The sequence below is a fragment of the Acanthisitta chloris genome, unplaced genomic scaffold, assembly GCF_000695815.1.
Source record: "Acanthisitta chloris isolate BGI_N310 unplaced genomic scaffold, ASM69581v1 scaffold29961, whole genome shotgun sequence".
In the NCBI taxonomy this organism is placed as follows: Eukaryota; Metazoa; Chordata; class Aves; order Passeriformes; family Acanthisittidae; genus Acanthisitta; species Acanthisitta chloris.
In genome coordinates this window covers 1,902-28,559 of record NW_008654887.1, presented here as the reverse complement: position 1 = coordinate 28,559, position 26,658 = coordinate 1,902, and the positions used below count along the sequence as shown (strand labels likewise).

Genomic DNA, 26,658 nt, shown 5'->3' with positions numbered 1-26,658 from the left:
GAACCCGCTCTGCATGGTTCTAATTTAAACAAGTATCTTCTAGCCTTTAAAATCCCAGCACTCAGCAATAACAGCAACAGAACAGACATTGATACAGAAATTCAGTAATACAAATTGAAGGCAGGAAGGCAAAACTCAAGGCTAGACATCATCTACAACAGACACACTTAAACCCAGCAATACCAAAACCAGCACAGATGAACCCCAGCTGAAGCTGAGAAGTGAAAAGATAACCATGTACACTGATTTTTTCAGATTTTCAATTTACACATTCAAAGGCAGACACATGCATCTTGACCTGAACCTACAGTGTCTGCCTGAGCTGTCTGCCAGCACTGCCTTTGATGCTCTGCTTAAGGAGGCCCAGCAGCAGCTCAGGACAGAGCAGTCCACCCCAGCTGACAGCACAGCAAGGGACAGACACCTTGAGGAATTCTCATGTTTTAAGCACATTGAATTATCCTTCAACAGCGTTATCTGCACTTCTGTCCCCTGAAAATGTAAATCATAGGAACCATTTGACAACTCGAATGATGAATATTTTAACTGCAGGACAGATCTATACTCCTCCCTGCAACTAGGAAATTACTACTTGTCATTTACTGCTGCTCATATCCAAGTCCATGGTGTTGACTGTCCCACAGGCTGCAGGCTCCTGCCACTGGAGCTGGAATAACCACCCCTCCTCCCTCCTGCAGCACCAAAATCACAAACAGCTCAGGGGCAGAGACCCCAGGCAGGGAGAACACCCCCACCCAGCCAGGCCTAAACCCATAGACACTGCCCCACACATGCCTCAGGGCTAGCACATGGCTGGGAAATGTTACCAACACACAATCTCCAGTCCAAAACTCCATCACAGTGTGATTTCCTACAGACATTAATGGAATGCAACTTCTCGGTGTGGGCAAGCTCTGTGCCAGAAGCATTACACTTAAATCTGCAACAAAGCCTGCTAATTACAAGTCATATCAAAAGCTACTTTACCTTCATTCTGCTGAGAGAGTCTTGTTTGCAAATCTAAAGAAAAAGATAGGGAAGTTAATTAGTATGTTTGCTGGCATCACTGTACCATCACCTGCCATCCAGGCTGTTTAGCTTGTATTTGTGTGATTAACAGCATGTTCAAGTACCTCAACCCACTCTCTGTACCTCTCTAGCTGAGTGGTTTCACTAATATCAGGTTTTCACCTGGAATATTCTGCACTTGACAGAGATCCCATGACCACAGAGCGTATTTCAAAGAGAAACAATACCTTAAAAGGACAGACCTAACCATAACCCAACAAAGTATTCCCCCTTTGCCTCTGCTGTGCTTCAGCTCTTCATGTTCTGTTCCATGAGAAAATGATTACAGCAGTTCTGGCAGGCACTGGAGGTTTGACACCTTAACTAACAGAAAGCTGTTCAGCACAGTTGTCCCAACTGGCATTCTGAAGGCAGTTATCAAAACTGATTTCAAGTAAAGGAAGGTGGTATTTCACCTCTTTTCATACAGATGTCATAATGACACAAGTAGCTTTGGTGTTTTTCAAGTCCAAAACATTCTCAGGTGTTCAGAATATTTAATTTGCCTAAAAAACACTAGTTACTGTTTAACAACACAGAGCTGTCCCAATCTGAAGTGATGGGAGCAAACAAATGTAGAATTTCTAGCCATTCCCAAGCACATGACTGAAAGATGTCTTTCACCCAACAGAAAACTTTGTTCATGTAACACACAGACACCAGGAGTGAGAAGACTGAAGTTAATCATCATCTCAATTTGCTCCTTCAGAGAGCAGCAAAGGCATGGACACCCAGCAAGCATCCAAACCTGCCTGGAAATACCTGAAGGCATCAGGTTAGCAACATACCTTCTCCCCAACACCAGAAAACCAACAGGAGGGAACTGGTTTTTGTTCTAAATCTTCCTCAAGTGCCTCCCATAGAAGAACACATGCTGAGAACCATACTGAAAAGCAAGAGCTGGAAGAAGCAAGCTCTGGAGGCAGATCTGGCTACGTCTGGCACGTTTTCCATCGAGATCTGAATACAGTAAAATCCTCACCTCCACAGAGTAGGAAATATCACAATGGTGAAGGCTGTCTTAGCTGGCACTGTCTGCACAAAGTGCACGGATCTGGCCAAATCTGTAACTAATTATCCAGTCAATACTTAAATCTTCTTGAAAAGAAAGGTGTTTAAAAAAATCCTCCCATCTCCTAAATCACTCAATTTAGCTGAGGACAGACACTCCCTCTGCAGTTCTGACCCAACCCTGAGCACACGTCGTGTCCAGCTGTACTCACCCACCAGCTGAGCCTGGGGCTCTGCAGCCCAACTCCAACTCCTGCACCAAACACAGCAAACCTGCTCACAGCACCAGAGCAATGCTGCCCAGGGCCAGGAGCCACATCCCTCCTAACACAGCCAAATCAGCTACCACTGTCTTGTGCAACACTTTCACAGGTTAATTATCTACCGTCTCCAAAACACAGCCCTCTGTTCACCAGAGTTTTCACCAACTCACTGAATTCTCTTGTTGCTACTGACTGGAGAATGGTCCTTTCCTCTCACTTCTAAATCACTCAGTTTAGACATTCACTGTCACTCTTTACCAGCAACTCTTATGTTCCCCTACATGCAGTCTGAAATAACATGTGAAACTAAAATTAACACCTCTGTCAAAATAGCTTTGTCGTGTTCTGCATGTACAGCCTGGGCAAACAGCAGGTTTAGCATCATGGAGAACATGCTTAGTGTACAGAGAACACAGAAATACAGAAGTCTCTATCAAAGCATTTGGTGCTGTAAGACAAAACGAAGTTGTGTGCTTATTTTGAAACCCAGATGGGACTGAACTAGGCCAAAGCCTGCCAAGTGTTACCCAATGTCCTGAGTCATGACTTAGAGAACAGAAATCAGACAGAGGTCCTGATGATAACACCTATCCCTTCCTCTTTTGCAGCACACCATCTCCACCTTTTCCATGGACAGCTCCTTCCACAAATAAGCACTGCTTTCTCCAACAAAACACTAGAAGAATGTTCAACAGGGTCATGATGACTTTAAGCTTCACTGGCATTTTCTTCATGGCAATAATGGCCACGTTCAGGTCTCTCAAGAAACGAATTCTCTAGCTCCCCTATTTCAATGGGATTGAATCCCTCCTGACCATGGGTGAGCAGAGCTGTGTGTGTGTATGCTACATCTCAGATGCTCAGGTGTGCTGCCCCTAGGAACACAGCTGACCTTGCAACACATCACACTGCAGCAGCTCATCTTCCATCACCAATAAGCTCAGGTACTTAAGACACTTTGCTCCTCCTTGGCCCATCTTTCACTGCTAAGTTCCCAGGCTAAAAAACTGGAATTGGATTCAGCCCTGAAGAGGTGAACAACATACAACACCCCAAGAATCTCTTCTTGACATGACAGCACCTCTGTGTTTTACTCACCTCACTTCTACTGTTGACCATTGTTATTCATGTCAATATTAAGACCAGCCCAACACCTGAACTTTGGCTTAAACAGCAGCCTCTAACCTGCCCAGCTGTCACCTGCAGCAAATCCCTCTTTGTCTGAGGCAGCTTCTTCACACACAGAAGACAAATCCCTCTCTGTCTGAGGCAGCTTCTTCCTGTACTCCCCACTTCTCTTAATTTAGTAACTTCCAAATGACACAAGTCCAGAGTTCAGTGAGAAGAGTTCTACTTCTACTCCTCCACAGAGGAAAGGCAGAGTTTGATCCAAAACTGTTTGTCTTTAAATGCAGTTTCTTTGACTGTGTGCTATACTTTCAGAATATCCTACAGTTTACCCTTCTTTAGGATGACTTCTGCATGAGCAAAGACTGGCCACAATTTGGCCAGATCACATTCTTCTCCCATCTTTTTAGGTGTAGGTCATTGAGAGTTGGATGCTCCAGCTGCACACTGCATCACAGACTCAAAATGTTTACTGACAATACTGAGGAGACCTCAAGTTTAATGCACTACTCCCTCACTCATTTCACAGCACTTTTCTGACTCTGCTGACCTGCTGCATTCAGCTCTTACTTTTACCTTTGCTTCCACCTTGGGAATAGTTTCCTTTTATTTTTCAGAATACACATTCCTAGCTTACCTTCCTCAAATTCCAAACATTATGACCAGTGTCACCACTACAGACTGAGGCAATGAGACACCTGAGAGACACCCTGGGAGCATTTTTTTCATTCACCTCAGCCCTGCTTACTGTCTGTTCTCTTCCAGAGCTGGTAAAACTTCACCTATGCTTTCATGTCTTTTACAAGTTCTAATTCAATCTGACTGTTGGGAGGGAGGTAATTCTCTTTTTATCTGTTCCCCAAACTTAAAATACTGGTTTATTATCAGTCTTTTCCTATTCTTCATAGGCTGTGTGCTTAGTCCTTATTTCTTTTGAGGTAATCACTCAGGTTCAGTGTGGAGCCCATTTCTAACAGGACTTGTTCTTCTTTCTGTGGAATACAGATCCAATACAGCATTAGCAATGTGGAACAGAAGAAACTTTTTGCATCCTGCCTGTTCAAACACCCAAGTTGCTCAGACCAGATGACTTTATTGCCTTGTTTCTTCAACCATTGCTTTTGAAACCACAAGTCTTAGTGACAGACCTGTTTATCCTTCCATTAAGTGTGAGCAACTCATGATCCCTCAAGTCATTTCTATTCTCATCCATAACATCTTCATTACTTACCAAAGTGAGTTTAAAATAGCATCCCCTCTTCATGAGTCAGTGAGTGTTTGATGCAGAAATTTGTCGGATATCACATCCAGGAATATCTGGGCCCCACCATTATTACTAGCAATTCTTCTCCAATCTGTATCAGGGAAGTTAAAGTCTCCCACAATGACATAATTCCTGGTAGTAATTTTCTCTAACAAGAGTAAAGAGATCTTTAATCCATAACCAAATCTCACTTTGGAGATAGCTCATGACTCTATGGCAGCAAAAAGCTTTATCTTTCTCCAAAGTTACTTCAGTAGCACAAGTCTGCATTATTCCTTTGCACAACACGAGTGGAATAAACAGTGCTACCCCTGCCACCTCCATTTCTAGTTACTGAACATGCACATTCTTCCAACACCTGTATTCAGCCTTATTCTTTACTCCTCCACAGCCACGTGGTCTCATGCTGATTCTAAGGTATCTAACCAGTTCAGCTGTGTCAGGCATTTTTGGCCATGCTCTTCATTTGTGAGGCTTGGATTTTTTGGCCTTGTTTCCAATATGGGGGTGGGGAAATAACTGGTGTTTTTTCACATACTACTCTCATTTCTCATTGCCTATGCCTGTTTCCACACAGGACTGACACACCACTCCATCACCATCACCTGCATTAACAGTGATCTACCTTCGGTGGTTCTCAGCTCTCCTCCTCTTTCTGGACTAGATACACTTCTTCCTAACCACTGTGCCTTCTTCAACCTTTTGGTCTCAAACAGGAAAAAACTTATTCCCCAATCTTTTCCTTTCACTAGCCAGTTCCTTTTCCTTCCAAGAGCACTTCTCTAGGTGACAGAAATTATTAGACTACATTCTTTCAGCTGCTGTCTGCAGTCTCACGTGGATGCTCTTAAGGCTGCACCTGCCCTTCAGTAACATGATTCAGGTCTATCTTATTAAGTCTGAATCACTTCTGTCACAAACTCTGCTGGAAGGCAAACACAACAATGCCACCTAATCTTTGCTGCTTTCCTGACACTTCTCACATGTTCCAGCATCTAGTTATTTGTGACTTCAAGTCTTTTCTACTGCTATGACAGTTTCATGCCTTTCCTTCTTGGCATTAACCAAACGTAACAAAAGGAAGAAATTCCACTCTGTAAAATCCTGATCTCCTGGGGGAGGTTATTCACTGCTCTAGTTCTGAAGACCCATGGAATAGTTTGCTGTTCAGGCCAGCTATGAACTGGGAGCAGCAATCCTATCCTCAGCCTCATTCCACCTGCAGAACACACAAACTACAGCCAATTCCAAGCAACGCACACATGCCCTGGCACGCAATGTCCTTCCTCACCAGGACATACACTGGATACACCTAACACTGCTGCTGTCTTTGTGTCCCCCATGAAGTCCTAATAACCTCCTTGGCCCTGGTACAGCTCTGGTCTTTCAGAGGGATCAATCCCCTTCCAATTCTGAGCCTGCCCTTCTTAACAGACAACACACACTAGTCCCCATTAGCACAGAGAATAGTAAAGATAAAGAGATGAAGCTTGTGATGAATTAGGTGAACTACAACAGATTTGCAATACTAATACCAAGTGATTCACACCCAAACTGTCACTGGCTATTAGCTTACGGATTTGCAGGATTTTACAGTGTGTAAAACATGCTGTAATACCTGTGTTCTCATCTTAAAAGGCCACAAAACATAGTTAAGTACCTCATTTTCTCAAAATTATAAGGCATAAAGTAATTTTGAAAAATAAATAGGTCATCATTTCTTACCTGCCACAGCTCCAAAGGCCAAGGAGCCACTCATCTGCAGAGCCTGCTGGGCAGCTGGGGGAATCTGAAGACCAGTACCTGCAACAGAGCACGGGTGGACCTTGGAGCAAGCACTTCAACTCAGTTACAGAACACTAACATAAGTATCAGAAATATTACTGTTGTCGAAGATTAAAAAAGCCATTTTGTGCACTTATCCTAACAGCTCTGTGGGGTGTTTTAATTCGAATTCTGCAAACTTCTGGGTTGGTTTTTTTCTAAGATATGTTGTATGAGGAAGGGCCGAGGGAACTGGGTTTTAGTCTTGAGGCTCAGGGGTGACCTCATGGCTCTCTGCAACTCCCTGACAGGGCTGGAGAGAGGCGGGGGGATGTCTGTCCTGCCATGGCTGCAGGGAGAGGACTGGAGGGAATGGCCTTGAGCTGAGCCAGGGCAGAATCAGAGGAGATATTAGGAAATCAGTTTTTCCCCTGTGAGGGTGTTCAGGCACTGGAATATTGCCCAGGGTGGAGTCACCCTCCCTGGAGGTTTTAACAGTGTCTGGATCTGGTGCTGGAGGATATGGGTTAGGGTATAGGGGTTACAGCAGTGACAGGTTAATGGCTGGACTTGGTTATCTTAGAGGTCTCCTCTGATCCTGATGATTTATTCTAAGCTTTTCACACATTTCCTATCAAATATCTCACACACCTTCTGCAAGTCTTGCCATCAACTGAAGGCGACCAGTTGTTCCCAAGTCAATTCCAGTCCGTTCCAACTCATCACTGTCCAAGAACGAGCTCGCGCTGGAAGCATCAGTGCGCTCGGTCACATGTCCCACTTTCATTGGCCTCCCAGCCAGCTCGAACCCATTGAGCTGTTCCAAGGCCTTTTTGGCACACTCAGAATCTGAGAACTGTGGATTGGAAAAATACAAATTCAGTACTAGTACCTAGAGGATTCAGCCACACTTGTACTCTCTGCAATATCCACAGTTACACAAACTGGAGAAACTCTAACCTTAAGATAATAGCAACAAGCTAACAAAGGTGCTCTGTATCTTCCATTGAAACCTGTGCTGCTTTTAGCTGGGATGGAGTTAATTTTCTCAGTAGCTAGTGTAGTGCAGGGTTTGGATTCAGAGTGATAATACTGTTGATAGCACAATGATGTTTTGGTTTCTGCTAAGTTGTGTTTATCCTAAACCAAGGACATTTTCTTTCTTGTGTCTCCTGCTCTGCCACTGAGAAGGTACACAAGAAATTGGGAGGGAGCATAGGTGGGACAGGTGAGCTGAGGTAGCCAAAGGGATATTCCCCACCATGGCACATCATGCCGGGCGGATCCGGGGCAGGGACAGGGCTGGGCTGGGCTGCAGCTGGTGAGCAACTGTATTGTGCACCACTGATTTTGCTCTTTTTATTATCCAATAGCATTTTAGCTCGTTCTGCTCATTATTAAACTGTTCTTATGTCAACCTACATATTTTACTTTACTTTTTCTCCTCCCCACTCCTCCGGGCTGGGGGCGAAGAGGGGGGAGGAGGGAGTGTGAGTGGCTGCTAGTTCTTGGCTGCTGGCTGGGGTTAAACCATGACAAAACCAAACACACATTTTGGTAATTACGTTCTCATATTTAGGAAACATGTTTAAACATATGTTCAGGCACTGGAATGGGGAATTGCTCAGGGAGGTGATGGAGTCACCATCCCTGCAGGTGATGCTGGAGGTTTAGGGTTCAGGGGTTACAGCAGGGTTAATGTTGGACTTGATCTTGATGATTCGATGATTCTATACATTATTGCTGAAGTTACAGCATCTAGATACTGCAATCAACAGAAGTCATGGCTGCAGTTCTCTTCCAACACTTTCAAGAGGGACAGTCACTTCTTTTGTGACCTTACAGCCACCATGGCATTTACTGGTGAATCCTAACACGTGTTCTGCTTTATGCTGCAAAACATCCAAATAACCATAGAAACATGTTATTTTGTCAGTGTCAAAACCATCAAGTATTCACTACAGTGTTCATTTGGTTTCTTTTGTGTCCAAGTGCCAAAGGTCTCTTGACAAACTGCCTGGTCAGTCAAGAAACTGACCTGAAGAAGATTGTGTGGGAACCTCAGAGCAACCTGCAGGAGCTGAAGGGGCTCCAGGGAAGCTGCAGGGGGACTCTGTGTTAGGAACTGCATGGACAGGACAAGGAGGAATGGGAATACACTGAAAGAGGGACATTTGGGTTAGATATGAGGCAGCAGTTTTTGGTGTGAGGGTGGTGAGACACTGTCCCAGGTTGCCCAGGGAGGCTGTGGCTGCCCCAGCCCTGGCAGTGTTCACAGCCAGGTTGGCTAAAGCCTTGAGCAACCTGCTCTGGTGGGAGGTGTCCCTGCCCAGGGCAGGGGTTGGGGCTGGATGATCTCTAAGCTCCATTCCAATCCCTTAAGAGTCTATGAAACTATGAAACTCAAGTTGACAAAACTGTGTACCTCAGGGTAAAGGAGAAAATGTTTCCAACTACAAGTTTTAACCCCTAAAATCTAATTTCCCTCAAAAAGCTCCAATTCAACCATTTCCACAGCATGGTGAAAATGCCAGTCTTTAATATTGTCTTTGCCTGCAGAACACAGCAGTACCTTCCCAGGCACTGACTCCAACTATTCCTGTCCAAACACATTTACAATACCCAGAGAACTGGAGGAAACCAAGAAAAGAACCAGAGTTGTGTCCCACAAAATGACACTGCTAAAACAAGACCTAACAGAGATAGAGAGGAGCTGCTATATACAGAGACATTGCTCCTATATATACATGGGAAGATGATATATATATAGGTATATTTCTTTATGGGAAGCTACACTCAGATATTGCCCAAGAAACCTGGGAATTTCAGTCATACCGTAATGAATCCATAGCCTTTGGAGCGTCCAGTTTCACTATCCATCATCAGCTGGATGCTTTCAATCTAAAGATACAAATAAAGCTAATTATTATCAGATACTTTGCAACAAAACAAGATAGCAAACCAAAATGTGAGAACAGCCCTGGCAAATACACACACAGGAATGTGAAACCACTATTCAGTTTTAGTCAGTTCCTCATTCCTTCCTCAAGTGAACCTCAGTGCACAGCAGCAGGATAGGTATGTGGAAACTGAAAAAGAAGCAGGTAAGCGTAAGAGGCTGGAGAGCAGCTACAGCCAGAGGCTTGATCCTGATGCAACATTCCACAGGTTGAGTATGCAGACATCAAACATCATCAAATGCTAACGGAAACACAATGATCACAGCGTCTCATCTGCTCAGAAACACATTTGACAAGCTAAGCATAGCAGTTTGCATCCCTCTAACCAAGGTTTGTAAGAAAAAGTTGTGTATCTTAACCACTGTAAGTATCTGGGAACTCCTCTAAGTTTACAGTTTAAACACATTGCTGAGTCATCATAGGAGCCATAAAGGAGCAACACAGGAAACAGAACTGAGTTTAGGACAGGAGTGTATGGAATCAAGAGAAGAAAGACCTGCAAAGCTCTACATAAGCCTCCTGAACTATCTCAATCCTACTGCCAGACCCTGAGAGAAAACAAAACGAGCACAGCAGCCATGGGGATCAAAAATTTAATCTATTGCAGCAATTTTTCAAGTTTTTGCAGAAGACCTTTAAAGTGATACACACACCAGGTCCAAATAAAGCACGTGAAAAGTACTGCTGCTGTGTGTATGGGGCAGATTTCATACCCAAACATAGCAGGAAAAAACCCAAGTATTAATGGACTTTATTCCCCCGCATTAAGCAGCATATTAAGTATATAACTTTTCCCCCATCTAAGAATGATATACCCTTGGTACCTTAGTCAACACAGCAGAGCTAACATTTGCTGTAACTCCACTGGAAACTTGGGGTTTGACCTGCTCATAATTCTTTCTACAGAAACTTACTGCCATGATGCAAACTGGGGCCCCAGTGCTCAGGAGTGAGCAGGGGCCTGAGTCAGAGCTCTGTGGGACACACCACCAGTTCACAGTCCTGACAGACACTAAAACTTAGGCATGAAGTCCTCAGAGCCAATGGCAGATAGCACTATAGACCTCAGCCCCAGTTCTGTGCTTTAACCTGTGAGATGGGGCCCCCATTCACAGTCATGGGGGAAGATATTTGTAAGTCACAGGAGCAGGATACAATGTAGGGAATTTGTTTGGTTTAAGTTCCTATTTTCCTTATTGAATCCTCACTGAAATCCCAGCTTTCCTTCACAAGACCTGCCATTCCAATCCACTGGACACCAGCACAAACCCAGGTTCTCCTCTGTTCTCCACAGACCTGAAGCCTATGGATGCCTGGGCACAGCCGAGAACGGAACAAATCTTTTGTGTGAAGCTGAATTATTTCCAGAAGCTGCCACTGCTCTACAGCTAATCTAAACATGTCTAAAATACCACCTTGGAGCAGTAGTGTAATTGTTCTGAACTCAGGTGATATTGGACATAATTTCTGAGGAAGAGTTAGTGTTGAATAGGCACTTTTTTGATTTGCTGACCATTTTTTAGCAGATGTGTTAGCCTGCCATGCAGTTGTGTCCATGTGTGGGCATGTGTGTGCTCACTGTCATGAGTTAGGATCAAGTCCCTAGCTGTTACAGTCAACCTGTACATGGAAAACATTGTGTCCCAGGAAGCTTCCATGCATCTCTTCCAGATCTGCTTACTAGTTTGGGCTTATTGTTTGCTCTATCAGCACCAAACTTTAACAACTTCCCATCTGGAGTCTCTGTGGGATTCATGTTGAGAAATGCTCCATGTTGAGTCTCAACACTAGTAAGGGAGGGCAGGAATGAACAAATGGCCTGTTATAGTGTGAGATCTGGACATACAGATCCAGTAAAATGCCAAATTAGGCACTCAAGGGGTTGGAGCTCAATGACCTTTAAGTCCCTTCCTACCCAGGCCATTCTTTCAGATTGTAACACAACGTGCCAAATAACAACTTACCCTGCCAAAGGGCTCAAAGATTCCTCGAAGCATATCTTCAGTTATGTTGAAGTGTAATGAGCCCACATAGAGCCTCATGGGCCCAGCACTGCCCTTCTGCAGGTTGTTTGCCATTGCTGCTGCTCTGTTTTTCTCAGCCTAAGAAAACCAAAGAAAAAGAACTCACCCTCTGTAAGAACTGAATAAACCCTCTACCATCAACAGTATACATCTATCAGATCAGAACTAGGAGATTCACCAAAAAAAAACAGAGGCTGGTGCAGAATCTGCAGATCTTCCATTAATCAGAGTGACTTAAAAATCTACAAAACTCAGGACTATGACCAAGTATAGAGAGACAGATTCCAAAAGCCTTCAAACCAAGCAACTTCATGTAGAATTCTGACTTGTATCTAGTAAATTAACACTGTTTACACTTGTGCTGGAAAGCAAACAACATATCCTACAATTCTGGAACACTATTACCATTTCTTTACTACTACTTGCTTAACATCTGTGTCTTCAAAATGCATTTATGTCACATGGAATTGCTTTAATGTCCCTGTGATCTACGGGAAATAAAAGTCCATTTATAATGAGCTTAAATAATCATTCTTGATAAGGTTTTCCAAACATTCAATGGTAAATACAGAGGGTAAAAGAGGAGAAATTTAGATTAGCTATTAGGCAGAAGTTTTTCCCATGAGGGTGGGGAGACACTGTCCCAGGTTGCCCAGGGAGGCTGTGGCTGCCCCAGCCCTGGCAGTGTTCACAGCCAGGTTGGCTAAAGCCTTGAGCAACCTGCTCTGGTGGGAGGTGTCCCTGCCCAGGGCAGGGGTTGGGGCTGGATGATCTCTAAGCTCCATTCCAACACCTTAACATACCATATAACTATGAGACTAAATTTTCTAACAGTAAGTTTCCCAGTAAGACACAAGAGACACAACTCAAGATGAACAAAAATGAGGTTGACAACTCCTCACCTGTGATGCCTGTACTATGATAGGTACACCCAGGACTCTCTGTCCAGTCAGTCCTATTGCCAGAGGCACTGAACTAACATCAACGAATTCAACATAAGCAATTCCCTTGGAACGCCTGGAATTCCTGTCTGAAATCATTCGTACATCACGAACCTGAAAGGCAACGACAGAAACAGGTTAGAGATGAAGGAAAAAACCTACTGCAGTCCATTCCTCAGACCGGTATTGATAGTGAGACAACTACTTGCCAAGCCAGTGAGTTTGTAATTATGCTGCAAACCTACAGCAGCATACAGCTGTTTTTAGCAAACATATCCCATTATGTCTGGGCATTAAAACTGCTGTTCAAAGGCAAATGTAGTGTGACAAGAACTTGCAGCACTACTGCTTTAAATCAGAACCTTACAGTCGATAGAACAAATCATGTTTTATCAAAATTAGAAGCTAAACTAGTTCTAAAATTACACTGTAACTGCAAGAGCTATCTGCAAGACTGGAACTTATGAAAAATGAAGCTGTTTGAGTCAGAACTGCACTGATGTGTTTTGCATCACATCACATGAACAATAAACTCCTGAGAAATTACATTTTCATGTTCCAAGCCTTTAATAATTAGCTCATGCTCATTCATCCCCCTTGGCACAGGTACAGGAAGCTCCAGAAATGCATCTGTGTACAACTCTGTACAGAATCAGTGCTGTTCAGAGTTGCACTAGGACAGCTTGAGGCAGTATTCAGAATTGTCACAGCTTCTCTATAAATTACCTTCCCTACTGTTGAGAAAAATTCTTCCAGGTCTCTTGGTCGAATTCTTGCAGCCAACTGCATGCAGAATACTGTTCGAGCATCCCTTTCTTCAGGGGTAAGATTATCAATAGGTTCTCTGGAAAGAGTAAACATCAGTTAAAAAATAAACTGACTTAAGGTAACTCATCTCTGGAGCACACAAGGAACTCGTGCTTCACAGTCTGATGGGGAAAACCACATCTGTCATACTAAAAAAATGGGCTAAGAACTGAAGGGAATAGCTAAACAATATATTTACTTGCATAATGTGACTGAATAACCTGTTTCATCTGTAAGCATTAAATGTAACTGAAAAATTCTGTTTCACACACAGAAGCCCCAGCTAACAGAGGTGCCACCTCGCTACTGGTACCAGTCCCACTGCAGAGCTCGCAGCCAGAAAGATGTAAGTACAGGAATGCAGGGGATGAAGCAGCACAGACCTGCAGTGTGAACTCCCAGACAAGCAGTGTGAACCAGGCTTTGCCAACTCACATCTCCTATCTACCCAGTCACTGCACAAACAATACTGACATCCATGCAAATGGAATTCCCAGTCCTCACTTCATCATTTCAGCTTGTCAAGCCATAAAGAAGTATGAAGTGATTCATCACTCTCATCCTTGACACAACAAGCACTAGATTATTACTGGCATTCTCAGCACTAGCTGAAATTAGATGCACTTTAAAGGTGTTAAAGCTTCATATCCAGAAGAAAAACTTTCACTGAAGTACAGGCCAGAATCAGCACATTGGATCCTGGACTGAGTTTCCTGTCATGGAGTATGTATTTATACTAATACCATACAGATACTAAACACAGAATATGCAAGAAAAATTTCATCTAAATTATCTGAGTTTGCTATTCATTCAAAAACAAAAGGAGATGGGCTAAATTTAACTGCATTAATGGAACAGAATAATCTCGTTAGCAGCTCTGTAAATCCAATTCCCTTAAATGAGAAGCCTAAGAAGGGATGAGCAGCTCCTGAGTTCAGAGGTATCGAGCTTCTCTGTAGCTAATGTGAATACACACTGAGGAGCAAAGAGAAGCGTCTGTACTTTTCCATTCCATACTTAAGATCATTAAGTACAATTTAGCAGAAAAGCTAATTCAAAGCACAATTAATGGGAAAAAGATTGAGAATACAGAATCACAAAGACCAAGACTTGTTCTGCAAACTGATATTATTTACAGCTGTGTATGATACAAGGAGAAAGCAGCTTATTACCCATGCTCTCCCCTCAGAGCTTTCTGAATGAATCACAGCATCACGTGCAGTAGTCGTGCACTATTCCACCATCACTTTCCAACTTCAACTGGACAAAATAACCCGACCCCAAACAGCTGTAAGAAGTCATACCTAACAGGGCTCTTGTCTTTTCTGAAGGGACTTTTGCTTCTGGAGCGACGTCTGCTAAAAAGAAAGATCAACATGATTATGAGAAAACCTTCAAATGTACCAGGTCTGATTTCAAACAAAACCTATTAATAAAAGTAGAGAAAAGTCAGAAACCTTAATTTGATGCTGTGAGGCAGACCAATCTTCCCTCTGATGGCACTGTTGAATTTTGGACCAGAACTAGGGCAAAAGAAAGACAGACATTACTCACCTGAGTACCTGAGTTCAGCATTTCCTCTCTGCACTCACATTACACTCAAGTGCTCACCCACCCTTGCATCTGAACTCTACCAGCAGCACCCATAGCATGCATAAGGTTATACATAGGTTATCAATACATGCAGCACTCCAGCCCACAGGGCACAGAATATGCTCCCCTCTGTTTCACCTGCATCACCAAATCCCAGGACACGCAGGACTCGGAGGACTGAATCATGATGCAGCCAGCCATGGCACAACGGGCTGTGCAGACTATTCTGAGCTCCTGTTACTGCTGTAACCATTTGTCACATGGCTTTTTGTCCACATGCAAGTTCTACCTACTGCTGGCTGCAAAGGAGTACCTTCAGGGCCTGGGACTCAGCCTCAGAGCTGTGTGCCAAGTGCTACTGGCAGCATGACTTGCTCAAGTGTAACATTTTAAAATGGGAAGTTTCATGAAACTCAAGGTGCATGAGGAAACCAAAGTGGCTCCCTGCAGACATCTGCAAGGGCCACATTCACCAATGCTGTCTCCACAGTGCTACAAATATGTAAAGGAAGCTTCCTTCAAGTTCCTAATGGCCATGAGAGCCCCAAAGCACTGCACCCAGCAGTCAGCCATATATAGACATGGAACCACAAAAGGAATCCAATCTCTTGGCTGGAGCTAATTTTAGTTCTCCAGGCTTCACAGAGGCTGTTAGAACAAACTGTAATTGTAATCTGCCCCTCGCTTCCTTGTTAAGGACAGGCCTCTCCCTAGTTATCGTGGCACAGGGGAACAGACTGGGCCACAAATAGTAAGATTCCTCCTAGCGTGTTCTTCCTGAACCTGATCTCCTGGTAGATACAAGGCAAAGAACAACACCTGTTCACATTCTTCCTGTATCTCCAGCGAGCGCAGAGGCACTGCTGCACAGACTCAGTGCTGTGCACTGGGGCTTTGGCTTTCCATCTGCACACAATTGATTCTCTCTGCTGTGGCTACAAAGTGATGTGAAACCCTGAAAGACACAGCAGGCTGAAGGCATTAAGGAGTCTTTCACTAAATCCATTTGGCCAGGCAATTGGTCTGAAAAAGATCTTCTTGCTCCTCAGTGGAGCAGCAATGTTTAGAGTTAAACACAGCATCCACAACAAGGAGGAGGATGCCCATTTTTAAACCTGGCATGACACAGGTGGAAGAAGTGGGCCAAGATCCAAAACCGTGCTGGGCGGGTTAAAGCAAAGGGAATATGGCCCTGTACAACACTGGAAAAAAAATAAAGAAAAAAGACCATTTAGAAATTACTTATTAAGAGAAGGTAACTACTTAGCAAGAGAGAATAATACATAAATCACAGGCACATGTTGAGATGTGATGACTATTGATCAAAACAAGACTTTGTTTGGCCTAGAATAAATTACTCCGTGTCTGACTCAAGTCCAGACAAATGACTGCAGGGAGTGTCCATCAGGTTCTCTAGCACCTGTGACACAAACTGCCCAGAGCTGAATCTGGAAATGCTGGCACTCATTCCAGGGGCTAACTTCTTACCAGACATGGGATTACCTTGCATCTTCACACCTCCTGATGTAGAGCAGGGAGTTCTCCATTTCAACTCAAATACAGCCAAACCAATTACAGTCACAGCAGAATGCTAACATGCAGACCAGCTAAATGATGGTCAATAATTAAGACCATGAGTTTTTAAGGAAATGGTGAGAGAAATACTTAACTGTTTTGTCTAAGCCTAATGAAAAAAATCCCAAACACGAACAACTGAGAAGTAACAGTTTTCAAATACATGCACAACTCTTCCGCAAAAGTAGGAAAAAAAGGCAGGGGGGGAACCCACCACAACTCCAAGAATCTTTTCCATTTTCACTCTTGACATGTGGTCTCTTATTTGCATGACTCCACGGGAAAACAAACCCCAGAGCAGTGAAGCCATCCCAGACTGAGCAGCAAGCTGCCTGGGGCAAGGAGATGGCCCAAGTTACCTCCTCAAGGTCCCTTTCCAACAGTTCTCTGCAGGATGCATCTCCCTGAGTTTTTCTTAAGGACACTTGCTTGTAAAGCTGCAGATCTCAGGGAAATTTTCTTCTGTGCTCCTACTGCCTCTGCAGTTGTTGCCTAGTTCCTGCTCTCATGTATGGAAACAGAGTCACAAGCAATTAATCTCTATGTCTAGGAGTCACCTTGTTGGTAAGCTCAAGGCCCTCAGCACTGTGTGCAGCCCAAGCACAGCTGGGCACATGATTTCCCAAACCTACAGGATCCCACACCACCCAACAAGAGTCAGGTGAGAAGACAGCCAGAAAATTATCAGCTTTCATCTGCCCATTCATTTTCAAGACTCCAACAAAAATCTCAGACAAGGCAAACTTTGGCCAACAACTTGCAGTCCTCATGTAATAAACCTGTGCTCCCTAAAGCCTTCTCCGAATTCTTGGTTTCAGAATAGAAACAAGATGGTGTGTGTGGCTTCTACTGTACATTAGCAGTAGCTGGGATTTGTCAGGCAGATGTCTAAGCAAGAATGCTCAGTCAAGTTCTTTCTCCTAAGAGACCTGATAACCTATCTGTAAAACACTTATATCAGAAAACCATTAGAAAAAAAACCCTTGAGGACTAAGCAATGCAAGCCACTCACCCAATTTAAAAACATTGAAGCATTTAACCACTATCTCATGCTTGCAGTGACAATTTTAAGTTCTCAGGTTTGCTGTGGCACTCTTCTCCCTTTCCTTCAGAATTCCCATACTAGACTGTCTCTTCTCACTATTGCAGAGACTCTTCCTAATCGGCCCCAGCAGCAAAACAATCTTGGTTTACAGACTGAAAAGGAGCCTTTATAAAGCAAAAGAGAAAGGTGACAAGGAGGAGGAAAAATAATAAAATAAATGCCAGAAAGCATTTTGATCTAGATGTTGCTGTCAGCTACAACACTGCCAGAGGTAACCCCAACCCAAAACAGTCTGAACAGCCCCAGAGGGATATAGTCAGATATAAACTCCAGCCAGAGAGCACTTTGGCAGTTCCTTTGGGAAGGCTGGGCTGATGGCACTGCCACAGAGACCACTGCTTCAAATGAAAGTACCAGTTTTGGTAGATCTGAAGTTATTTGATCCCAAGGAGGTTGGTGATGCTGGAGGCTTCACCTCTAAAACCTGTGTCTCCCTAAAGTCAGCAGCTGTTACACAAATTTAAAGCTGAATCTCTCCATTTGAAGAGTCCCAAACAGAAAATGAAGAGCTCTCTGCTCTTATTTTGAGGCTTTTCTCTTTCACACCTTCTGAGCCCAAGCTAGAACCTTGGAATCGCTTTAGCGCCTGTATCACTTTTGACAGCACCATCCATGATTTACAAGTGAATGACAGCCAAGCCTCCAGGGCTGCCCTGGACCAGTCTGCCACCAAACCATTTCAACACTAAAATTCTACTAGGTTAAAGGAAAGCAACAATCTGGAAACTGAAGCAGAGCACAAACTATCAAAGAGTAAGCACAAATGCTCAGGGGATTCCAGACTATGTCAGATTTTTGTTCACTGTGCCTCAATACCAGAGAAATCACCCAGAACAGCTATGCAGGAGTGTCAGAAGAGTGAAAGATTCCTCAGACTCATTTACCCTTATGGCCTATCATACCTCACTGCACTAGAACAGCCATGTAGTAACATCAGTACTCTCAACCTCTACTTGAGGAAACTGTTTTGGAAGAGCAGAACATTGGGGCTCCAAAGTTTCTCCTGGTGAAGAACCTTCTCAGACAGTAACAAGAAAAATAAAGAAGAAAACTTTCTACCACAGCTGGAAGAACGCAGCAACTCCGAGCTAAGTGATGAGATTAAGGAGATTCTCTTCACACAACACCATGCTGGAGGTGACAAGACTGACAGGCTCCACATACTGAACTTTTTGATCAAGGTCCTTTGTGCCTGGAAGCCGTAACAGTGGCACTGGCACAACCCAATTAGCTACTGTAATCTCAGAAGTGCCACAGAGCTGTAGGAAAACAAGCCAACTGTGCACTGCTGAAATGCTTGGAGCTGAAGCCAAGAGCAGCACACAGAGGCTCTGACAGGCCTGGTACTCAAGCCAGTGGAAAAGCAGGGCTGACAGGCTTTACGATCCCCATGTACACAGGGCTGATGAACACAGGATGCCACTGCCCCTCAGCAGAGCCAGGAGGTGCAGGAAGTTTTCGTTACTAAAATGTCAGCATCCAGGTGACTTAGCACAAAGGCACACCTCAGGCAGCTCTGTCTGCACTCCCAGAGTACAATCAAAATGTGTTCCCTGGACTGGGACTCTGCCAAAGAGAAACATCCATGTGCTGGAAACTGCAGGAGCCTGCAATTTATCACAATGTAAACACTGTCCGCTCAACGTCTTGAGAGATTTGACCACTGTGGATGACATGAGGTGTCATGATTCCAAACATACATCCTTTTCCAATGCCTTTTCCATGATGCCTTCCAATGCTTCTCACATGATCTTGCATCCCAAGATTTGACAAGTGAGATGAGACCAGACACCAGCAGACACAAAGAGCAGCCTCAGGAAATCAATGACAGACAAGCACACTCACTGGCTTTCCACAACAAGAGGCCATGGCAAGCAAGGAGAGAGCAGGAATACAAACACTGACGGAAAAAAAATCTTTTGAGAATTGATTTACAACTGCCAGGAACTACCTACAGCAGATGTTCTATCCAACTATATACTTGAGAGGAACAAAAGAATTCTTCCACAGCCTCTAAGCAAGTCTGAGAAACAGCAGGGCAAATATGCCATGTGTGGACATTGCTAAGACAAGACGCATCCAGTTCGGAAGCAAAAACATGGGATGTGCTTATATGTATATGCATTTATGGAATTAAGCTTTTAAGGGCACCAAGACAGTAAAAATCTTTAGCAGTACAAGAAAAGGAGTTTATGAGCCAGTAAGCAAAGTCATACACTGCTAGTCATTTGTTGACAGTTAAACTGTCAGGGTCATACACTGAAAATAGTTAGGACACGTAGAGAACTTTCTTGTTATTTTGATTTTGTGATAAACTGTTTCCCAGCCGGTTGTACACATTCTTTCATTTGCTTTAGCATCTATGCTTGGCTAAGAATGCAAACCAGCAGAAAGGGGAAATGTCACTGCCCTCTTTTTCACTCTGTATTTATTGACATTCTTCAACCTTAACCTCTCACCTCCTTTTCTGAGATAATGAGTGACCGATTCAGAAAGCAGAGTGAAACTCTGAGCTTCCACACCACAACACTGCAGCAGCACACATGCAACTCCACACCAGTAACCTACTAGGGACTCCTGTAGCGGCCTCTGAATCTGCGGTCTCTGCTGCGGGACCGGCTGCGCCTGCGCTCCTTGCTCCGGCTCCGCTTCCGCTCACGGCTTCGGCTCTTCTTCCGCTCGCGGTCTCGGCTCCGCTTCCGCTCCTTACTCCTGCTCCTCTTCCTGTCGTGGCTTCGGCTTCGGCTCTTGCTCTTTTTTCTCCTGAGAAAGCAAAACAGCTTTGGTTACACATGGAGCTTGGGGTAATCTACCCCACATTCCACACTTCCTCTGACCTGATGTCCCAGACACCAACAGGAAAAGTTTCTACCTGCTGGTATTTATATAAGGTGTTTTCATTTAATGGGTGGCAAAGCATGTCAGCTATCTGCTCTCACGTGCAACAGAAAGGCCTCAACAGCACATTCTCAATATTTTAATTGCTAGAGAACGTTCACAGAAGAGTAAAAGGACTGAAAAACAATTTACCATAGCATCACAGTCTGTTACAGGGTTGGAATGGAGCTTAGAGATCATCCAGCCCCAACCCCTGCCCTGGGCAGGGACACCTCCCACCAGAGCAGGTGCCTCAAGGCTTTAGCCAGCCTGGCTGGGAACACTGCCAGGGCTCCTCCCTGGGCAACCTGGGACAGTGTCTCACCACCCTCACACCAAAAACTTCTGCCTGAGATCTAATCTTAATTTTCCTCTTTCAATTTATTCCCATTACTCCTTGTCCTGTCCCTGCAGTTCCTAGCACAGAGTCCCCCTGCAGCTTCCCTGGAGCCCCTTCAGCTCCTGGCAGGTTCCTCTGAGGTCTCCAAACATTCTCATCTCCAGGCATTTCCCACATTAGCCCTAGTACATCCTAGCTGCAGTACTCTGTGTGGCTCTCAAACATACTTTAAGCACTGCATCAAGAATAAATTACATTTTTACAGCAAAGTAAAACAAAACACAGCAAAAATAGAAAGGAAGAAGCAAGTCTGAGTGAAAGGAAGGTTGTTTTCTCTTAATACTCCCTGGGACCAGTCTTAACATGCTGCCTAGGAGTTTTGCTTCCTCCTTGCTCCTCCCACTCATAAGCCACTTGCTGCTCTAAGTCTATGGCTCTCACAGGTCCGGGGCAAACTGCACATGTTCATAATTTTAAGCATTCACTTAGAAGGTGCAATCTTTTAAAATCCCTAAGTCAATTACACCTCTTATCTGAAAACCACTGAGCCACTGTTCCGTTCCTGGCAAACTACTTCTGGGTTATTTGCATACTTTCTTCCTTTATCTCAGCCTCAGACCATCAAAGCTTGCAGTCTCCTAGACTCTAAAATACATATGTACATACACATATATATAAACAAATATACAAATACATAAATATATATGTATATGACTTGTTAAACAGATGCTCATGTCATGACTTAAGACAGTGAAATAATGAACTCTGCTGCTGAAGTTTTGAAATTCAGAATATTATGGAAGATTTCCTCTTCCTCCTCTTGGTCTTTACAATTGCATACACCATCTTTCTTCATAGTGGTCACTCATGCACTTCTGAACTCTTTAAAAAGGGCACAGGGATTACAGAAAGCTTAGCCCTGTTACATTCTATGGCCAGGTATCAAGTAAGACTTCTAGTTTCAATTACTAAAGTAAGAAAATCACCTGCCACATCTACCCAAGCCTAATCATCACTAGCAGCTTTTGCTCTCCAACCTCTACCTAGGAAGATCCAATAAAACTATCTTAGTATTTGTGTCTGACGAAAAACATTTTCTGATTAGGTTTTGAAAACTAGAATATCTCTTTTCTTCTTTATCTGCCATAGTCCATCAGCTTCTCTAATTTTTTTGTATGGACAAAGAAGCTGCTGCATCAAAACCCAATATCCAGAAGCTCCAGAGTCTCTGCCCAGCTGACACCACCCAGAAGGATCTGCATCAGCATCACTCAACCACACTTCCTGCTACAATGCAGTCTGAGATGGTTAGGCACATGTTGTCCCCCTCCCCTAGGATCCAGCACTTACCAACACTTCCCCTAAAACACTACCATAACAGCTCTGAAAAGTACTCCCTGTAGCTCCCATTACTGGCCAGTAGCAGTAACCAGTAACTGCAGCCATTCCCTGTCCAGGGATGAGCTGAACCCACTTTGCATGCAGAGACTCCCAACAGTCCAGACCCACATTCTGCCTTCCCATCCTGAACTGGACATATAGTACAGGCATCTAATAAAACTGCAGATTCTTAATCACTCCCATTACTAAACCAGGCATTTAGTATGACCTGACAATTACCCAAAGCTGCACATTGCTATTTTTTAAAGTTACTGATCTTTGCTGTAGATTTTCCTGAGTTTCATAATACATGAAGGTCTTATCATAGAATCATAGGATTTTAGAGGTTGGAATGGAGCTTAGAGATCATCCAGCCCCAACCCCTGCCCTGGGCAGGGACACCTCCCACCAGAGCAGGTTGCTCAAGGCTTTAGCCAACCTGGCTGTGAACACTGCCAGGGCTGGGGCAGCCACAGCCTCCCTGGGCAACCTGGGACAGTGTCTCACCACCCCCACAGGGAAAAACTTCTGCCCAAGAGCTAAATTTCCTCTTGCAATTTATGCCCATTACAAAGTTTGTTTTTCCCATTATGGTTTGAATCTTGTTTCAGTATTTGCCCAACTGAAGCAGATAAAGAATATCATCTGGTTACAACTTAACTGTTAAGCAAAGCAAGAAGTCCTGCAAATCCTACATCCATTTTTGTCTTCAGCACCAGAGTGCACTGTCACAAATCCCATACAAATGTTTGCTAAAGCTTATGGGAGCAACAGCTACATCAAACCAATCTGATCGGGCTTAAAAATATCACGAGCAGCTGCTTTTGATGTTAACAGCATTGTTTAGAACACAGCTAAAAGTTACAATCAATTTAGATTATTTGATTGCAATCTAAGTCCGACACTGGAAGTGGACTTCTCATTTCCCAAATACTTCTACAGCTGGGAAGAAACGTGCTTTGGATCCCTTCAGGATGTCATCTGTGATTTCAGAAGGTGACAACAGCACACGTGACTTCCTAAGTTAGCTGTGTGTTACAAAAATGCACCGCTCACTGTTTAGTCAACTATCAAGTTCACACTTGTTCTTTTTACATCAATGACCTCATCACCACATGGTGCTTGTAAGTAATTTATTTTACAGACTTAAAAAGCTTCCATTTATTTGGGGTATTTAAGAGATTCATCTATGCGAGGCATTTTTCTTCAGATTTCTGGTTTCATCCCAGAGTGTCTGGGGCATCAGGCGGTGTTCAGACCCTGGAATTACACTTGCTGAAGAAGGTGGGCTTGTACTGTTGTTTTTTAAAAAGGTTCTATTAGTAAGTTACAAGTTTTCAAAGGGGAAATGGGGAGAATAGAGAGAAGGGATTCAACACCCTAAACCTTTTCAACAAAGCACTGGTATCTTTGAATGCTCTGAACTGCTCCAAATCACACCAAATTCCACACCAAATACATTTTTGACATCTAAAAATCCACTGCATAGCTAAAAAGTAACAAAGAAATTAAATATGCTGAACATACCAAGTCTGTATTTTTACCAGCTGCTAGTTAAATATTTCCCCAACTTTGATGAGATCAGTTGCAAAGGGATTAACTGCGTTTGCAAACAAAAGAACATCTGATGATTGCCACAACTGCAAACATCAAAGCTTGTTCACTTTGCCCCTCCAAACACTCCTGACACCATTCAGCAGCTCCCAAACACCAGCCTCTGCCCCCACACCAAGAATGGAGGAAACACTTACTTCTTGCTGCGTTCTTCGTGGCCATTGGCACTGCTCAATTTGTTCTCATCCTAAGCAGGGTTGATAGAAGAACATCGTGAGGACGAAGCGGAAACATTTCAAGTGGTCAAAGGGTAATGGGAATGGGAATAAGAAAATAAAAAAAACAAAAATTTTAATTCTAAATTACTTGTTTAGTTTAATATGGAAAAGCTTTAGAAAAATTTAGGTAGGCATGTTTAACCACTTTGCTGCTTAAATTTAAGTCATACAATTACAAAATACAAGACTTACATCATTAAAAGTGTGTATTAAATTGTAGATACTTCCTTACATGGTTTAGAGAGCAAGTTATCCTGTAGAATTCAGCACTCAAGTGGTTAAATGTTATTTCTGTTATTTCTATCAAATATAAGAGGAGTTTGAGGTTTGTGTGCCCCTCTGATCAGTACCAAGGCTATATCTCTGCCTAAGCCCCGTGGCTACGCTAGCAGTAGCCACTATGGATTTCCTGTGACCGACGCCACTCCCGAGATCTTCGCTCATTTTCGTTGAAGGGTTGTAAGAGCTTGATGTCACCTCTGTCACACATCTCGCCCTGAAGCAAACAGGGATTCACACTGCTTTAGTAACGTCGACTCCCAAGAAAGTCATCAATAATCCACCAGTCCAGCCTAAACATTCCCTATTTCCATACCTGTTTACATGGAAAATATCCATGTTAAGCCAGGACACAAGAATTTTAACATCACAATTTACAAATTTTTCTTCAAGATGTAAAAAAGTAACTGCTAAATATTACATAAACTAAATATGCCACTTAAAACTTACAAATGCTCATCCAAAATACATGACATGGTTGCAATAAACACTGCAGAATAGACTAACAAGAGCTGCTAAGGAATATATATACTAGCTTTACATTTAATCACATCGCTTACACCAAAGTACAATTCCTAGGAGACTTAAACTGAATACACTTTTTTCCAAACCAATGCTAAAGCATGCAGAATGGTAACACTTCACCACCACGTGGTGGAAAACAACAAAAAGACAGTATTCATGTGCTGCTGGTTTAAGTCAAAGACATCTCTAAGCTAATTGATAAAAATTTCACATGAAAATTGACATTTCCTAATTAAACAACAAGGACAGAAGAATACAAGAGCTGATTTTAGAATGACACTGCAGGCTGTGATACTGTCTTTTACTTGCTAAGAACATTCTACTCAGGGATCCAAGAATTTCCATCAATTCGTTCACTCAGCAATTGATTTTCATCTGCGCTGTTCAAAGATTAACCACCACCAGCCTCCTGCAGCCAGGCGAGTCCTGCTCTCCCTGCGCTGAGCAGGCTGCTCAAATATTTACTTGCCATGGGACTGGTGAAAAGGTTATTCTTGGAACCCTGCTATTTTCCCAAACCACTGCATTCACCTTGTTGCTATACCAAACTGGACCTGGCAATTTCAGGAGAGCGTTTAGGGTTCTTGGGGATTTTTTTTTTTTGCTTTGGGGTTTTTTTTAGTTTTGTTTTGGTTTCATTTGTTGCTTTTTGGGTGTTTTTTTGGTTTGTTTTGGTTGGTTTTGTTTTAACCTAAGGGACCACGGTACAGCGATACGTCACTCAATTACTACCTTATGATTGACAGTTCACACTGGAATCAAAGGTGAATTCATGGGAGTAGAGGTGAGATATCGTTAGGCAAGTCTACAAAGAGAGATAGATGGGCATTTATTCATCACGCTGAAGTGAAACTACTGCACAATATAATCACATTAACAGTACACATTAACTTGTAAGTTACATGTAATGCATGTCCAATAAGATAAATCATGAGGGCTCCAGGGATGTTAGTTTACAGTTCAGCAGTAGTTTCATGAATAATGCTAAATTATGATAAACAGGACCTCACTGGCACATTTTTCTCACCTTCTTGTAAGGAGCTTCAAGCATTGCTTCAATATCAATATCATCAGCCATTTTTCAGGACACCTGAAAGAAAAAGCAAAATTCACCTGAGTTGGAGAACACCTTTGTGCTTCACATTCCAAAAGCTTTTCCTTAAGAGGCCACGGCTGCTCTGGCTCAAAGTGCCCAGGCAGTGTCTAGGTAGGTAGTCCCAACAAGAACTGGAAGTTTTGCCCAGTGAGACGATAAGGAATGTGCACAAAGCCATTACAGCTGTGAACAACAAAACGATTGCACAGCACTAGGCAGAGGAAACCCAGAGGGACTGCCCCGAGTTCCTGCACAACAAAGAGCACAGACCACGGGCCTGGTGGCCATCTTGAGAAGTGCTGGAGTTGGACCTGAGGACACATCAGGCAAACCTCCTCACAGCTTCCCAGCCCTAAGATGGGGACACTGCAGCCCTTGGAGTGCAGCCCTCTGTCTAACAGGCCACAGGAGAGCAGCCCTAACTCCAGCACACCTAAGATCCATCCAGTCTGGAACTTCAGGTCTCAGACAAAAAAAGATTCACCACACCAGGGAACACTAGTCACCACAAACTTCTTGGGTTTAGCTCTTCCTCTTATCTTTCAACTTCGACCTCTTAATGCAGTTTTCTGTTCATATACTCAGAGTCCCTCTGACACCTGGATCTCCTCTCCCTACGCAGGTATGCTATTACAAACCTCCCAAGAGTCTCTGCATTAGACACCCAACTTCCTCAAATCTCTTAATAGTTTCTCTTCCTCTTCTTTCTTAAGCTCAGAAGTGGCCAGGACTCCAGACCCAAGTCAGCCTGAGTCAAGATTTCCCTGTATGTGCACAATCAAGTGGATTGTTAATCATACAGGTTAACTCTTGCCCCTTGTTTACA

The 26,658-nt window shown here is 43.5% G+C and overlaps 1 protein-coding gene across 1 annotated transcript in view; it reads right to left on the bottom strand.

Annotated features, from left to right (window-relative positions):
- The window catches only part of RBM39 (RNA binding motif protein 39), a 28,698-nt gene extending 2,884 nt beyond the window's left edge, over nt 1–25,814 (bottom strand). Inside the window, exons 1-12 of the mRNA XM_009083710.1 lie at nt 25,764–25,814; nt 23,852–23,901; nt 20,072–20,266; nt 14,688–14,753; nt 14,535–14,588; nt 13,150–13,267; nt 12,385–12,537; nt 11,423–11,560; nt 9,334–9,399; nt 7,150–7,354; nt 6,460–6,537; nt 988–1,020 (exon numbers count right to left, since the gene is read on the bottom strand). Coding sequence (XP_009081958.1) covers nt 988–1,020; nt 6,460–6,537; nt 7,150–7,354; nt 9,334–9,399; nt 11,423–11,560; nt 12,385–12,537; nt 13,150–13,267; nt 14,535–14,588; nt 14,688–14,753; nt 20,072–20,266; nt 23,852–23,901; nt 25,764–25,814 — 1,207 coding nt within the window. The remainder of the gene's footprint in view (nt 1–987; nt 1,021–6,459; nt 6,538–7,149; nt 7,355–9,333; nt 9,400–11,422; nt 11,561–12,384; nt 12,538–13,149; nt 13,268–14,534; nt 14,589–14,687; nt 14,754–20,071; nt 20,267–23,851; nt 23,902–25,763) is intronic.
- Nucleotides 25,815–26,658: the final 844 nt, after the last annotated feature.